This window comes from Oncorhynchus mykiss, chromosome 2, assembly GCF_013265735.2.
Source record: "Oncorhynchus mykiss isolate Arlee chromosome 2, USDA_OmykA_1.1, whole genome shotgun sequence".
Lineage (NCBI taxonomy): Eukaryota > Metazoa > Chordata > Actinopteri > Salmoniformes > Salmonidae > Oncorhynchus > Oncorhynchus mykiss.
This window is the reverse complement of record NC_048566.1, coordinates 55,756,160-55,772,981: the sequence shown is the minus strand read 5'-3', so window position 1 is coordinate 55,772,981 and position 16,822 is coordinate 55,756,160. Positions and strand designations below refer to the sequence as shown.

The 16,822-nt window shown below is 42.2% G+C and overlaps 1 protein-coding gene across 10 annotated transcripts in view; it reads right to left on the bottom strand.

Moving 5' to 3' along the window:
* The window catches only part of myo9ab (myosin IXAb), a 226,858-nt gene that overhangs the window by 46,537 nt on the left and 163,499 nt on the right, over positions 1-16,822 (bottom strand). For all 10 annotated transcript variants that reach the window (XM_036950868.1, XM_036950837.1, XM_036950830.1 and 7 more), the window contains 3 exons: positions 13,659-13,800; positions 11,595-11,790; positions 2,057-2,173 (listed from right to left, as the gene is read on the bottom strand). In XM_036950868.1, coding sequence (XP_036806763.1) covers positions 2,057-2,173; positions 11,595-11,790; positions 13,659-13,800 — 455 coding nt within the window. The remainder of the gene's footprint in view (positions 1-2,056; positions 2,174-11,594; positions 11,791-13,658; positions 13,801-16,822) is intronic.

The following is a 16,822-nucleotide window of genomic DNA, read 5'->3' as shown; positions in this document are numbered from 1 at the left end:
ATTGGGAGTCCCATAGGGTGGCACACAATTGGCCCAGCGTCGCCTGGGCCAATTGTATATAAGAATTTGTTCTTAACTGACTTGCCTAGTTAAATAAAGGTTACACCACACACACACACTGACCAAAAAGTTATTTTGTTGGCATTTACGTATGTCCCCATTACCAGTAAAACATAATCAAAACCTATTTATTTCACTTACTTGCTGTGCTGTTTCGTTGTTAATTTGTTCAGTCGTTTCATTCTTAACCAGGATTTCTATGGAACGCCATTTGGGTCTTTGCGTGTCAAAAAAGATACACTTCAAATAACACGACAATCTGTTTCAGTAGCTATAGTTAGCTAGCTAACTATACAGCTAGGGGTCATCTAAAATAACCCTAATTTATAAGACAGTTTTTATTTGATTAATGGTGGTCGGTCCCATCGATGTGAAGCTAAGAATTAGCCACAATAGTGGACTTTGCGGTTAGCCTTTGTAAGGAAGTGCTATTTCTTATGCAGGTGACCAGCCTACTGCTATTACATTGCTATAACTGAGACAACGTATTTTCACAGTAAAACATGTTAGGTCCCATACAGGATAGCTCCCACACCCACACACACAGCACACACACATTACACACACTAACTGCCGAGGACACACAGATAAGACATACACCCACACATTGGGAGGAAGAGACAGCCTTGACTTGCAGAAACCAGCGCACACACCTAATCTCCTTTTTTAGCTGAACATTGTGTGACAAAGAACAAGACTCAGAGGGATGACGGACGGCCCAACAGGGCCAATCCAAGAAGACTACACCTCAGCCTGAACCAACCCGAAGACCCGATCTTCTAGAATCAACCTACTTTCTGTTCTGTATATGAGACATGTGCACTCTGTTATCTGCGCTCTTTTCTGCTGGTTCCTTAAGAACCGAATGAAATGGGCCCGTATACGTTGTACCAGATATCTTTACTCATAATTAAACTGTCACTTGTCATACAATAGACCACCTTGTCTGAATCGATCCTTGACCGGCTCGCCCTCCTACATATCCCATTATCAACACCTTCAAAATAAAAGTATGGAATAATTCTACTATTTGTAATCATTTGCATCACTGTCAATGACATACTTTTATTTTGAAGGCAAACCGCAAATTCCACTATTGTGCCTAATCCTTATTGTGGCTAGTCCCGGTCTAGCCTCACTAGCCAGATAAAGCTAGCTGGCTGTTTATAACGTTAGCTTTGGGCAACAGGGTTAAGTAGCTGGCTAGCGATTTATTTTCATGAACTGAAGTTCAATTTCAATAGGAGAACAGCAACTGACAACCTAGCTAACAATAAATCCTAAATCATTGCTAAGAATAATAAAAATGACTGCAGTTCCTACTGGTCTTTGTTTTCAGGCTGGTTGTGTTGGTGCTAGCTACCCCAGAAGTTGCAGTTGAACAAATGATGCTTTATTACCAACGCGGTATTGTAAACACATCGTTTGTGGCTGGTGTTTGCTTGTTTTTTTGTACAGCTTTGACAGTGCTACTGTATAATTTTTGACATGCAAAGACCCAAACGGCGTTCCATAGTATGTATGTCGTGAAGCTAATTGCAGTAATGCTCTTACTGTGTAACTCCAGTAGGGCAACATCTGAAAAATAGCGCACTTGGTAGTGTGTACCGTTTCTCGACCAGTCAGCGAAAGCCAACATCTTCCACGACAGAGAACAGTTGATTGTCAAGGGCAATGAATTCCATTAATGGATTTCACATTTGAGTTGTGGGTTAACAGCCTTGTTCAGGGGCAGAACGACAGATTTATGTACCTTGTCAGCTCAGGGATTCGATCTTGCAACCTTCCGGTTACTAGGCTACGCTGCCGCCCCAAATACAAACACATTAGTTACATGTTAAATGATAAAAAAAAAACACTGTAAATATCAGAGTGGGCCTTTAATTGAGGGAGAACAAGTTAATTCAAAACAAGCTAATTGTCCCCTTCTTTATTTGTAAGCCCAGGAAAGGGGAGTTGGGCAGCAGAGAGGATGGTGAGACTTGGAGTTTCCTACTGTATTTCTCATCTTTGCATCTCTGCAGGATCTCCAGGCTCCTCTGGTGCACAGGGTGGTGGAGGAAGCTGAAGCTGTCCACGCTCTTGACGACACATGGTACAGCAGCATCATTCCCTGCAAAAGAAAGAAAGAAAAAAAGAAAGAAAGAAAAAGAGAGAGAGAGGAGACAGAGGTGAGAGACAGAAACAAAAAGAGAGAGAGAGCGAAAAAGGGAGGGAGGAAAGAGAGGAACAGACAGGGAGAAATAAGAGGAAGAAATAGTATGTTGTTAAGTTTGCAAAATGTTTGACTGAATGTCACGTAAATGGCTGGAGATGAAGCCTAATGTGGAAGTTCAGTTATAATCGGGGGGGGGGGGGGGGGGGGGGAGTAGCAGCCCATGCATCATCACTGGTCAGGTTTGTCCCCCTAAAACTATCAACCTCCAGGATGTTGCCTTGCCAGTGTTTATACATGGGTATAAAAATGCATACTTGAACATCCCCGAAACCAGGGGGCGGTCTCCATGGCGATGAATAATGGAATAGACTTTCGTTCAGGGGTTGTGAAATCAAGCTAGTCTAATGGCGGAGAACGATCAGGAGAAACACATTATGTGGCAGGGAAACTTTCCCCCCCCCCCCGCAACCCTGGAGAAAAGTAACATTTGATCAGTTGCTATTTCTGACAGCCCACTGAGGGAAACATACTGTACTGTGGTGGCTCCGGAGAGAGATAACTCGTATCACAAAAAGCCTCAGTATGTGCACTCTATCACTGTGGAAGAGCGGTGTGTGTGTCTGGGAGAGTGTACGTCCAAGAGTGTGTGTGTGTGTCTGGGAGAGTGTACGTCCAAGTGTGTGTGTGTGTGTGTGTGTGTGTGTGTGTGTGTGTGTGTGTGTGTGTGTGTGTGCTTGACTGAGTGTATACACATACATGTATGTGTTAATGTTTACGTACTCGAGCAGTCTATGGTCTCACCTAGGGCTGTGGCGGTCAGGACATTTTGTCAGCTTGTGATTATCAAGCAAACAACTGCCGGTCTCGGTAATTGACCGTTAATTAGCTACGAGCCACTGATGCAGACCTTTGGAACATCTACATTTTAAAAAGTCTAATAAATCCATTTAAATAGAGCCTACACCTTCACAATAAATCCATTAATTGTTTTAGACAGGTCTAAAGAAACATGATATGAAGAAAATGTAGTCCATTTCAGAAGAACAGAATAGCATACTCGTGAGTTGTCCTTATGTTAGGTGCTGATCTGGTTATGCCTTATGGCTGTGGGCTACACTAGTTCATTTAGCAAGTCAGATTTGCTTAGAACTCCGTGGCATTATTTTATATTATTTGATAGTATGAAGAAAAAAATAATAGTGCGCACATTTGGCTATTCTGTGTTGAGCAGTTAACAAAGAAACATGTCCTCCTATATGCTTCATTTAGAGTCCTTTATGCTACTTTAGTTGTGATACAATCATTGGTCTATATGTTTTGATGTTTTACACATTCTATGGCTGCATGATGGGAACTCTAATGATGATTTGAAAAAAGTCGCAAGCTACACACACTTCATCCGTCTCGTATTCACAATTTGACAAGCCATGGAGTAGGTCACGTTTGTCCGAGCTCCTGCTGAAATTGCATTTATTTGATACTTTCTCTGCGCTTTGACCCAAAAAGGACTAGGAAACACCGCCTTTGAATGACGCGCTTTACTTTGTTCAACTTGTATATATGCTTAAATTGCGCATAACCTACAAAAGTTCAGCGGAGTCACTGACAAGAGAGAAAACACTAGGCACAAGACTGAGGAGCTCGAGTTCTTCAACAAGTGGGAGCAGCAGTTCCTCCCCTCTGCGAAAAAAGTTAGTTGCTGCCCCCAGAGCGGACATTTCATCTACACTCAAGTCGGAACTCAAGGAGGCACTCAGTGAGGACTTACATTTTATTAAGACGGAGTTACAAGCAGTCAAGAATGAACTCGCAAAGCATACAGCAATGGTTCGTATTGAACTGGATACAGTTAAGAAAACTGTCTCCGACATGGAACAAGGCTTGTCAACATGCTCAGATGACACAATTACACTACAAACCACGGTTAAGAAGCTCGAAACTGATGTGGCTAGCCTTAAAGAACAATGCATGTATTTACAAGGTTATATGCGAAGATCCAATATCAGGATCATGGGGGTAGCTGAGGACCTGGGCTCAAGTTCTACTTCATCGGTCTCAAAGTTATTGAAGGAAGCCCTCAATTTGGATAAAGACGTCCTTGTAGACCGCTCACATCGGGGTCTCAAGCAAGAAAGCCTGGCAGAAAGCCTTGCGTCATTGTGGCTAAACTACACTACTATCAGGATTGTGTTGATGTTCTTCGGCGTGCGAGAATTTGGCCCAATTTGATGCAACGGAGCACCCATCTCCATCTCCCCAGACTATGCCCCCAGCGTTGCTTGTGACCGTGCCCCTTTAAATGATATCAAGAGTGTACTCCGGGGACGGACCGGCATTAAGGTATGGTGTGGCCTTTTCTGCCTGACTCCGCATATTATACAACGGCACTGAGAAAGAGTTCCAAGACCACCACAAGGCGATGGCCTTCATAAAGGCGAACGTTCTACCGAGGTTTAATGAAGAAAATGACTGAATGTTCACCTATTTGACGATTAAGGTAATGGACGAATGTGTCTACCACTGCAGACTCAGTCTCTCTTTTGTAGATACTGTATAGCGTTGCCAGTGGTATCAGTTCATATTGTTATTATTAGGTAACGTTAGTGCCTTAGTTCTGATGAGTCAATTCTCCTTTTGTTTTAATGTTTTAATGTTTTATTACCATGAAGCTGCTCATTTCTATCTATTGATGGTACCCATATCCAGGTTAAATAAAGCACAGTTCTATTATTAGGTTACGTCATTTCTTTAAAGATGTTGCTGCTAACTTAGTGGTATTGCTGATTTATAAAATGTTAAACTTTCTTTTAAAACAGCCTAGTTTTGGGCTTGTAAATAAGTGTCTCTTATTTATTTATTAACTTGTTTTAAATCCTTCACTATTTCACCAAGGCTTTCTGCTTGATACAAGCACATTATGTGTGGATTTCTTTGTGTGGGGATTAGCAGTTACCTTGTTCTATTAGGTGCCCAGTGTGGGATTTATTTTTCATACCCGACTTCAGAGTATTGTTTTTTTGGTTTTGTTTTTTTAAACTTTTGGGTTTATTTGCCTTTTTTTATGTTTAATGGATCAGTTCTTATTGTAATCGGGCATCTATCCTTCCTGTTTGGCCCTGTCCGGGGGTATCATCGGAAGGGGCCACAGTGTCTCCTGACCCCTCCTGTCTTAGCCTCCAGTATTTATGCTGCAGTAGTTTATGTGTCGGGGGGGCTAGGGTCAGTTTGTTATATCTGGAGTACTTCTCCTGTCTTATCCAGTGTCCTGTGTGAATTTAAGTGTGCTCTCTCTAATTCTCTCTTTCTTTCTCTCTCTCGGAGGACCTGAGCCATAGGACCATGCCTCAGGACTACCTGGCATGATGACTCCTTGCTTTCCCCAGTCCACCTGGCCGTGCTGCTGCTCCAGTTTCAACTGTTCTGCCTGTGATTATTATTATTTGACCATGCTGGTCATTTATGAACATTTAAAACATCTTGGCCATGTTCTGTTATAATCTCCACCCGGCACAGCCAGAAGAGGACTGGTCACCCCTCATAGCCTGGTTCCTCTCTAGGTTTCTTCCTAGGTTTTGGCCTTTCTAGGGAGTTTTTCCTAGCCACCGTGCTTCTACACCTGCATTGCTTGCTGTTTGGGGTTTTAGGCTGGGTTTCTGTACAGCACTTTGAGATATCAGCTGATGTACGAAGGGCTATATAAATACATTTGATTTGATCTATCCTTTTCCCACCTGACTTTACATGGCTAGACCTAATATCATGAGAGGGAGAGCTGGTTGCTCGGTCACTTTTGCTAGCTGGAATGTTACATCTTTAAATCACCCAGTGAAACGTAAAAGGGTTCTTTCTCATTTAAATCACTTTAAAGTAGATATCACCTTTCTTTAGGAGACACATCTCTGCATCTTCGACCACTTTCATTTAAAAGGAGGGTGGAAAAGTCAATCATATCATTCCAATTTTCATTTTAAAACTAGAGGAGCAGCCATTTTAATTAGGAAAAACATACTGTTCGTAATGTCAAGTGTAGAGGCAGACTCGGCAGGCCGCTTCATTAATGTTGCAGGAAGCCTGTATAATACACCTGTTATCTTGGCTTACATTCATGCAATAAATTGGGATAACAGTTCATTGTTCACAAATGACATTTTCTTGATTTCCAAATGTGACTCGTGTCAGGAAACTAGGCGTATGTCGTGCATCACCACTAGCCATTTGAACGTAAACGTAAAAAAAAAATCTAAATGTGCTTTGGGGCAGAAATGCCTTCGTAAACATGTGAACATTCATGTGCCTTAATAACAAACTTGTCTGCCATCTGGAAATACTAATACAATTATTAAAATATGGGCCTAGTTGGTTTAGCCACAGAAAAAGGTAAGTAACCTTCCTACTAGCCATGATTGGCTGAGATAATGAGTGGGCTGGACATGTGAGAGATCGAGTTTTGAAATCATTGGAATTAGAGTATGATTGCTAATGAAATGGAGAAAACACCTGTCTCCGGATTACATCATCATGGATAACATAAAAACAACAATAAAATAATCTGTGAGCTGTTCTCTCATTTGTGTCTGGAAATAGCTAGCAAGCTATTCAAAGTTAGCCATTTAGCTTGGGTGCTTATCTGCTCCTGTTAGGACAGAACGCTCTGGTGAACTCTATTTCGTGTGCTCTAAACTCCCCTAGAGCAAATCTCTCTGAATTTCCGAACGGACAATCTGACAACGCTCTGAGTTTATGGGCGGGGCTATAGCTTAAGAGGGTGTGAACGATGCCGAATGAGTGCAGACAAAAAAAAGCTCTCCAGTGGGTGTACCAAAACATTCAACGGCCATTTTCTCAAAAGTGGAGTTACAAGTTGATCAACTTTCAATGCAGAATTACTTTCCCATTGTTCCTCAACTGTAGTGTATGATATACCATTTTCGAGCTCTGAGTCTTTACTTTTATCCAATGTAAAAAAACACAATTTCAAATGTTGCTACATAAGACTGAATTGAGCCTCAATTATGGACACACACCTAATACTAGGTGGTGATGTAATGAATTGTGTACTGTCGCCCAAGGGACCAAATTATTTTGTATAGCGCAAGATTAAGGAAGTGCAATATTCAACGCCTAGGGGAATTTACAAATAAAATTCTCAGATCTACTCTCTCCTCTCTTGCTTTCCATATTTGAGGAATCATTCCCCTCAAACTCTTTACCCTCAGCAATGAGACATTGAGTTTGGTTCATATAGGCCAATTTCTTACTGAATTGCGATGTAAAGATACTTTCTAAGATGATTTCATGCCGTTTTGAGTCAGTCCTTCCCTCCCTTAGCTCTACAGATCAAACTGGTTTCATAAAAAAGTATCATTATTTTCTCAACATTTGATGTCTTTATAATATACTTAATAATTACTTTTCATCTGACACTCCAGAGATATTGTTATCACTTGATGATGATAAGGCGTTTGATTGGGTGGTTTGATTATCTATTTTATACTCTCAAACAATTTGGATACGGTCCCAGTTTTATGGGCTGGATAAAAGTCCTTTACTCCTCCACTATAGCTACAGTGTAGCTACAAATAATAACCTTTCATTCTATTTCCAACTTTAACGTGGGACAAGACAGGGTTGTCCTCTATGCCCTCAGCTGTTTGCCATCGCAGTTGAGCCTTTAGCCATAGCAGTACGTAATAACACCAAAGATACTTGAAGAGGGGGCTTACAGCATAAAGTTTCACTCTATGTGGATGACATGCTAATATATATCTGACCCTTTAACTGGTCTTCCAGAGATTCAGGTTCCAGTAAAGACATTTGTTAAAATACACCACCGATCAAAAGTTTCAGAACACTAAGGGTTTTTCTTTATTTTTACTATAATCTACATTGTAGAATAATAGTGAAAACATCAAAACTATGAAATAACACATATGGAATCATGTAGTAACCAAAAAAGTGTTAAACATCAAAATATATTTTACATTTAAGATTCTTCAAATAGCCACCCTTTGCCTTGATGACAGTTTTGCACACGCTTGGCATTCTCTCAACCAGCTTCACCTGGAATGCTTTACCAACAGTCTTGAAGGAGCACCCACATATACTGAGCACTTGGCTGCTTTTCCTTCACTCTGTGGTCCAACTCATCCCAAACTATCTAAATTTGGGTTGAGGTCGGGGGATTGTGGAGGCCAGGTCATCGGATGCAGCACTCAATCGCTCTCCTCCTTGGTCAAATAGCCATTACACAGCCTGGAGGTGTGTTGGGTCATTGTCCTGTTGAAAAACAAATGATAGTCCCACTAAGCCCAAACCAGATGGGATGGCGTATCGCTTCAGAATGCTGTGGTAGCCATGCTGGTTAAGTGTGCCTTGAAAACTAAATAAATCAGACAGTGTCACCAGCAAAGCATCCCCACACCATCACACCTCCTCCATGCTTCACAGTGGGAACCACACAGGCGGAGATCATCCGTTCACCTACTCTGCGTCTCACAAAGACATGGATGTTGGAACCAAAAAAATCTCACATTTGGACTCATCGAGTAAAGAACAGATTTCCACTGGTATAGTATCCATTGCTCGTGTTTCTTGGCTTAAGCAAGTCTCTTCTTCTTATTGGTGTCCTTTAGTAGTGGTTTCCTTGCAGCAATTCGACCATGAAGGCTTATTTGCTTATTTGAGCGGTTCTTGCCATAATGTGGACTTGGTCTTTTACCGAATAGGGCTTTTTTCTGTATACCACCCCTACCTTGTCACAACGCAAATTATTGTCTCAACCGCATTAAGAAGGAAATAAATTCCAGAAATTAACTTTGAACAAGGCACACCTGCTAATTGAAAATCATTCCAGGTGACTACCTCATGAAGCTGGTTGAGAGAATGCCAAGAGTGTGCAAAGTTGTCCTCAAAGGCAAAGGGTGGCTACTTTTTTGTTTGTTTGTTACTACATGATTTCATATGTGTTATTTCATAGTTTTGATGTCTTCACTATTATTCTACAATGTAGAAAATAGTACAAATAAATAAAAAACCTGGAATGAGTAGGTGTGTCCAAATTTTTTTTTTTTTGTGTGTGTGCCTGTTTTGAGTGTTATTTTGGCATTAATACGTGTCACATATCAGTTTGCAAATAATGTATTTAAAAAACAATAATTGAGTTAATGAAGCCACATACAAACATGGTCTTGAGTAAGGCAGCTCCAAAATGCAGGTGTTTCAGCCTAGCTCAGTACTTTCTGTGGTGGTGAGGCAGCCAGCAGAAAACACTGAGCATAGGGGTTGGCAATGTTCTCTAGTTACGCGGTGGTATGCTCAGTGTTCTGTCACTCATGGGGACACTACATCACTGCAAAATGTATGGGGAGAATTTGAAAATTTAAGCCCCTTGGGTGGTGCCATAGACTTACATTAGAAGTGCCCATCCAAGAAGGCTCAAGGTCATTGGCCACAGATAAAATTATGTCAAATCACGTTATATCTACCGTAGCTTTGATTGGACTGATCATGTCAACATCATACTTTCAAAATCTTAGCTAGCAAGCTAGACAAGCAGTCATCTTCATGAATCAAGTCGACAATCTACTGACAAATTATTTTCGATCCTTGTCATATAAAGAGAAAATACAGATAAAACGTATCTGTGCTCATTGGCATTTGGAAATAGACATTACACAACAAGTTGGAAATCGCAAATTCAACAATGAGTGGTTTGGAAGGAATCAGCAGCTAACTGCAAGTGTTGCAAGGCAATCACTAGTCTGCTATTCATTGGAGTGGGTGTGTGGTCCAAGTCTGGGTTTAAGGGTCTTTTTCCAAGCTTAAAAGGATAAACATTCACATGCAACACCATGGGCCAGAAAATATTGAATACATTGGCCATGCTGTCAATCCTGCATGACTTCTGCCTTGTTCAATATCAACTGGAAACTCGGAATTATGAAATCTCAGACTTAAGTGAGTACAAGAACACTGGGACTCAGAAAAAAACGAGCACCGACTAGGAAAATACTTTTGAACAGTCATCCAAATCGGAATTCCAAGTCGGGAACTCAATTGTCTTTCTAGAGCTCCGGACTGAAGATCACTGATGTCATGATTCAACCTTTTATTTTTCTGAGTTTCCAGTTGTCTTGAAAGCACCATAAATCCAGAGAATGCCAGACTTTGATGACCAAATTTGACCACAAGAAGGACCGCCGCACCACCTTCCTGTGAGGTGAGTCCAAAAAAGTATTGTATGCTTCTGCATAAATGATGTAATATGCCAGGGAGACATGTATACTGTAGCTAAGAAAGTAATACTAAGTGTATGTTGTGTAGTAAGCTGTTAGTAGCTCATAGTAGCTCACCCTAATAATTTCCCTTTCCCCCCTCATAATTTAGCCTACTGTTCTGACTTGGTGATGCACATGTAGCCTATAGCCTGTTTTAGAGAAACGTAATCATCGAATATTGTAAGAGCTTTCATTTCCTACTTATATGTCCCACTTTATTTATCCTACGATTCTGACTTGGTGTACAGGGAGAATACTGTAAGAACGGCCCATGTTCTGAATTCTGTCGCTAGCTCGCTCATTAATCAAAATTACGGATAGCCTCTTATCCGCTCCCCTTATTCCATAGTTTGTACATCTCAACTGTCAGTAGAAACCACATTTGTTTAAGCAAGTGGGCCATATCAGCTATCTTTTTAAAAGGCAGTAAACGAGGCTGAATGAACTGTTTCACTGCCAGACAAGGCTCTGCTGATAGCCAGGTGTAGCAGAGGTAAGGATTCACTCCACGGTGCTGAAAAGAAAGCTCTGCAGTTGGGACAGCTTTATTTAGGCCCTAAAAGTTTGTGGGCACCATTTGTCACAGTTATAGTGCAATTAATGTATTGTTTAGTGTTGTGTAGTGGCTTTGCTGCCATGCATCCCAATGTTTTGTTGTTGTTTGCCCCACCAAGATTTACATGCTAAAATCAACACTGGTGCGTAATATTAGGAAAGTTGATAAATAAATATAGTAGGCCTAGCCTATAGAAAGCTGATGGGATCCTCCTCTTTTTAAGAGGCCATCAAAACTCTTTCCTCACGCAGTTGCATAGCCTATAAAAATATTGCGCAACATGAGCTCATGGGCACTCATGAAGTGTTTCGATTAGATTTTTGATCACATTTGCAGTGATGCCAGTGTGATTAGAGGAACAATAGAGTGCTGAGCACCAGGCCGTTAGCAAGTTTGGTAGGCTACTAATGACCATCAGCAGCGTCAGAGCTTGGAGAAGCCTAATTACTGTGACTAAACGCTCACGTGGAATTTGACTGCCGTCACGACTCGTGACCCCCCAGGTGTGGCAGTAATAAGGTCACTGTAACAGCCCTAGTCTCACCAGTCTTTTTGTCGGTGTGTCTCTTCCCGGCCTCCCTGAAGGCCACCATGGCTCTGAAGTAGGCTCTGAGCACGGCCCAGCGGAAGGTGGCCACGGGGTCGATGCCCATCAGGCCACAAATGAAGGCGTTCTTACTGCTCTTCAACAGGGCCACGATGTCCGGACGCATGTGGTCCGTGTTCTTCTCCCTGAAGTCCTGCATGAGGGGAGGGGAGGGGGGGGGGGGGGGGGGAGATAGTATACAGATCTATCAACTGGATCAACTATAGATAAACACACTAGACATAACCTACACCATACTTTAGCAGCAGAATTGCCAGTACAAACAAAGAATTTTAAGAAAGACTGTTAATGGTAAGCGTCTATTAATTGAACACTTGGGTGTTCATTCTACTAATTGTAAATCTATGAGCTACTACAGTAAATCTATGAACCGACTAATACCAAATGGAGGGGATGGCTCTAAGGTGGATTGAACTGGCAAGGATTTGGCAACATAATTAGCTACACTTTATGTGTAAGACCTATGACACTAATGTGGTAATGACTATATCATGGCTCACTTATGAGCTCGAAACCAAAAGCGAGTGCAAATGTGTCCTTGTTCAAACGGCTCTGAACACGAGAAGGGCATTCCAACCTCATTGTGTAGAAATATATAAAACATAAGAAAATCAAGTGTTTGCCTGCACTGGGCCTTTAAGGAGAGAACATCGATAACGTAAATACGATTTGTTTCATATTTCATATCATCGTGCAAGAGAATACTATGCCCTTTACTTAAGAATGCAAAACAACACTGCGGCGGGAAAATATTTGTTTAATAGCACTGACGTCGCACACACATGCACAATTCCATGTACTCTCTCCCTCCACTGGTGTTCATGGCTTCCCATGTACCAGCTGTGTTCATTATCAACCATATTACTAACACGTTTAATGCATACATGCTGGGTAGCTGTCAACTGATATGTGAGAGTTATGGGTGGGCCTATATACAATATGATAACAAGTATCACCCCTCCAGCATATATAAAGATTTTTATCAAAACACAGCAGGGAACTGGGCAGTGAATCTGATTCAAATTGCAAAACAGGTCAATGGAACAACAAGAGGACTGGTTTCCCTTCTGTAACTATACCTACGGTCTACACTGAGCGTACAAAACATTAAGAACACCCTCCTAATATAGAGTTCCCTCGAAACGGCCTCAATTCGTCAGAGCATGGACTCCACAAGTTGTAGATAGCGTTCCACGGAGATGCTGGCCCATGTTGATTCCAATGCGTCCAACAGTTGTGTCAAGTTCGCTAGATGTCCTTTGGTTGGTGGACCATTCTTGATATACACACTGTCGAGCAGGAAAACTGTCGAGCGGGAAAAACCCAGCAGTGTTGCAATTCTTGATACACTCAAACTGGTGCGCCTGGCACCTACTACCATACCCCGTTCAAAAGGCACTGAAATCGTTTGTCTTGCCCATTCACTCAATTGTCTTAAGGCTTAGAAATCCTTCTTAACCTGTCTTCTGCCCTTCATCTAAACTGAGTGAGGTGGATTTAACAAGTGACATCATTAACGGATCATTGCTTTCACCTGGATTTACCCTATGTCTACGTCATTATGTCATGGAAAGAGCAGGTGTTCCTAATGTTTTGTACACTAAGTGTATGTTTGAGAAGTCTGACAAATGACTCAAAGAATGGAAGAATGATGCAAGGCCAGGGCAAATACCACAGTGTCATAACTGATCACTGAATGCATTTTTTTGCAGGGAATTTGCTGAATGCATTTCTCTTTTGCTGAGAATTTGGGATTGATTTTCTCTCAAGGGAAGTACCTAGCTACACACCTTGTTACACTTTTTCTGGCACAGAATATTTCATTGTTTTTATTAGAGGTCCAGGAGTACATTTAGGCTTGTGTCAAGGGCAATCATCAGTTAACAAAGCCAGGCTGACATGTGGCATGACCTGTTGTTGAGAATGTTGTGTTGTCGACAGGTGAGTACACTGATCTAAGGACACATGTTGCCATCATGAAATCACGTCAGCAGTCCTTACCTTGACCCCGTATTTGACCTTGCCGGCGTAGTGGTGGATGATGAAGGCCGGCTCCATGACTGCGGGGAACTCGATGTAGCTGTTCCCCTCGTGCTGCCGCTTGAACTTGTCCAGCAGGGTCTGGTTAGAGGCCTGGGGAAAACTAAAGGAACAAACGAAGGGGGGGTAAGTTAAAAGGGTTAATTCATTAATATAAAGACTGTAGGATGGGATACCATGGGATAGAGATCTGACTAGCCTGGTTCCAGATCAGTTTGTGCTGCCTTGCTAACTCCTGTGGTCATGCATGACAACACAGAGTTGGGACCAGGGTATTTACTGACAGGCAACATATCATCTTTAGACGTCTCGGTCTACCTCTCAGAATTCACAAGAAACAAATGCATGACAAAGTCCTATGAAACCGGACACAAATCTCTAGCTACACTCCCCTACATATTTATTTGGACGACCCTCCTTTGGACAGTGAAGCTAAAACATTTAATTCGGCTCTATGCTCCAGCATTTTGGATTTGAAATCAAATGTTTCAAAATGAGGTGACAGTAACAGAATGTGACCTTTTATTCGAGGGTATTTCCATACATATATTTTAACATTTACAAATGAAAGCAATGCATTTGCGTAGTGGCATAGAGCAGGAGAGTCGAGGCGCTTGCAGGAGATACCCACATGGGGAAATGTTTCGGTAGCCTAGGGTCTAATAAAAATATGGCCTTCTATAAACGCATTTCATGCAATTCTACATCATTTTACAACGTTGGAGAGTGCAACGCTGGAGAGATGAGAGTTGCAGGCTCATGTCTATCACGCCAGTCAAGTTCTGTTAGAGATACAGGCGTGCCTCTCGCACAGCCACGACCACGCGTTGGTCTAAAACATAGGTTACAATGTTGCGCAAACCATAAGCCCGGACCGGCCCAACCAAAATCAACTCTTAGAATAACAGGCCCAGGCTGAAAAACAACTTTTACACAATGTTTTTTGGGGTGTGCAGGAGAATTAACAGAGAAGGCCACTCAAATGAACGTTGATCGCTTTTATTCAAATGTTTACACGTTGTAAAAAGTGAAAATTGTTTTAGATGCCACAAGAGGTATCGGATCCGGCCAAAAAGGCTCCGGAGCAACAGTCCAAAAACGGAGAGGTGCCAGACCTGTTCCAGCTCAAATGAAATCCACCCATTTGAAAATGTTGTAAGTATTTGGACAAATACACTTATACAGTGCATTCGGAAAGTATTCAGACCCATTGACTTTTTGTTATGTTACAGCCTTATTCTAAAATGTATTCAAATTTTCATAAGTATTCCTTCCTTTTTACTCAGTACGTTGTTGAAGCACCTTTGGCAGCGATTACAGCCTTGAGTCTTCTTGGGTATGACATTATAAGCTTGGCAGACCTGTATTTGGGGGAGATTCTCCCGTTCTTCTCTGCAGATCCTCTCAAGCTCTGTCAGGCTGGATGGGGAGCGTCGCTGCACAGCTATTGTCAGGTCTTCCCAGAGATGTTCGATCAAGTTCAAGTCCGGCCTCTAGCTGGGCCACTGAAGGACATTCAGAGACTTGTCCCGAAGCCACCTCCGCCTGTCCTAAACGCTCTGGAGCAGATTTTCATCAAGGAACTACCTTTTGCTCTGTTCATCTTTCCCTCGATCCTGACTAGTCTACCAGAACCTGCCACTGAAAAATATCCCCACAGCATGATGCTGCCACCACAATGCTTCACCGTAGGGATAGTGCCAGGTTTCCTCCAGACGTGCTGCTTGGCGTTCAGGCCAAAGAGTTCAATTTTGGTTTCCTCAGACCAGCAAATCTTGTTTCTCATGGCCTGAGAGTCCTTTAGGGCTGTCATGTGCCTTTTACGGAGGAGTGGCTTTGTCTGGCCACTCTACCATAAAGGCCTGATTGGTGGAGTGTTGTAGAGATGGTTGTCCTTCTGGAAGGTTCTCACATCTTCACAGAGGAACTCTGGAGCTCTGTCAGAGTGGCCATCGGGTTCTTGGTCAACTCCCAGACCAAGGCCCTTCTCCCTCGATTGCTCAGTTTGCCTGGGCGGCCAGCTCTAGGAAGAGTCTAGGTGGTTCTTGGTGGTTCCAAACTTCTTCCATTTAAGAATGATGGCGGCCAATGCTGCAGAAATGTTTTGGTACCCTTCCCCAGATCTGTGCCTCGACACAATCATGTCTCGGAGCTCTAAGGACAATTCCTTCGACCTCCTTCTGACATGCACTGTCAACAGTGGGACCTTATATAGACAGGTGTGTGCCTTTCCAAATAATGTCCAATCAATAAAATTGACCACAGATGGACTCCAAGTTGTAGAAACATCTCAAGGATGATCAATGGAAACAGGACGCACCTGAGCTCAATTTCCAAATACTTATGACACCTTAAAAATGGGGGGACTAGATACAGTACATAAAGTGCTTTAATTTCTAAACAGTAAAACAAATATGTATGAAAATACCCTCAAATAAAAAAGGTGACATTCTGTTCTGTCGCCTCATATGAAACATTTGAACTCGAAAGCAAATTAACGGTTTTAGCTTTACTATCCAAATAAATATGTTGGGAACTGTATACCAAAAATTATAAGCCTATGGTATACCGGGGTAAATTGGTGTCAGCTTTTTCTATCATACACATTGTCGCAAACTTTCGCCCTTTAGCTAAAGCATGTTAAGGGACTCCTCTGCTCTGTACAAATTAACGTGCTCCCTTATTAAAGTAAACTACACACCATACACTAAAACATGCCTCGGAGGCTATGACACATCCTGGCTCCCCTTGGGGTCAGAGAACGCGTCACTGGCCCTTTATAAATGGACTAACCTGTAGTAGGGCCCCTGGAAGCAAATGCTATCCTTGAGAGAGTCTGATTGCTTCAGCTAGCTTGCGGTCTCTTAACTATAAATTCTGAAATCTTAAGTGGGTTCTGGGCTGCTTCATAATGATTACCATCGCGTTCCTCCGTATGATGAAATAAATCACGTGAGGGGCCCGGGAGGGAGGACTTTAAGAGGGGGAAAAAGATCCCTCTTTGACCTTGTGGCTCTGGGAAAGCAGTCCCCACACTCATTCATCCACTTGTTATTACATCCAGATGAGTGTTCAGGGCTAAGTGGTTAGCAGCGCTAATAGCTAGGTTAGCTAGCTTAGCATGG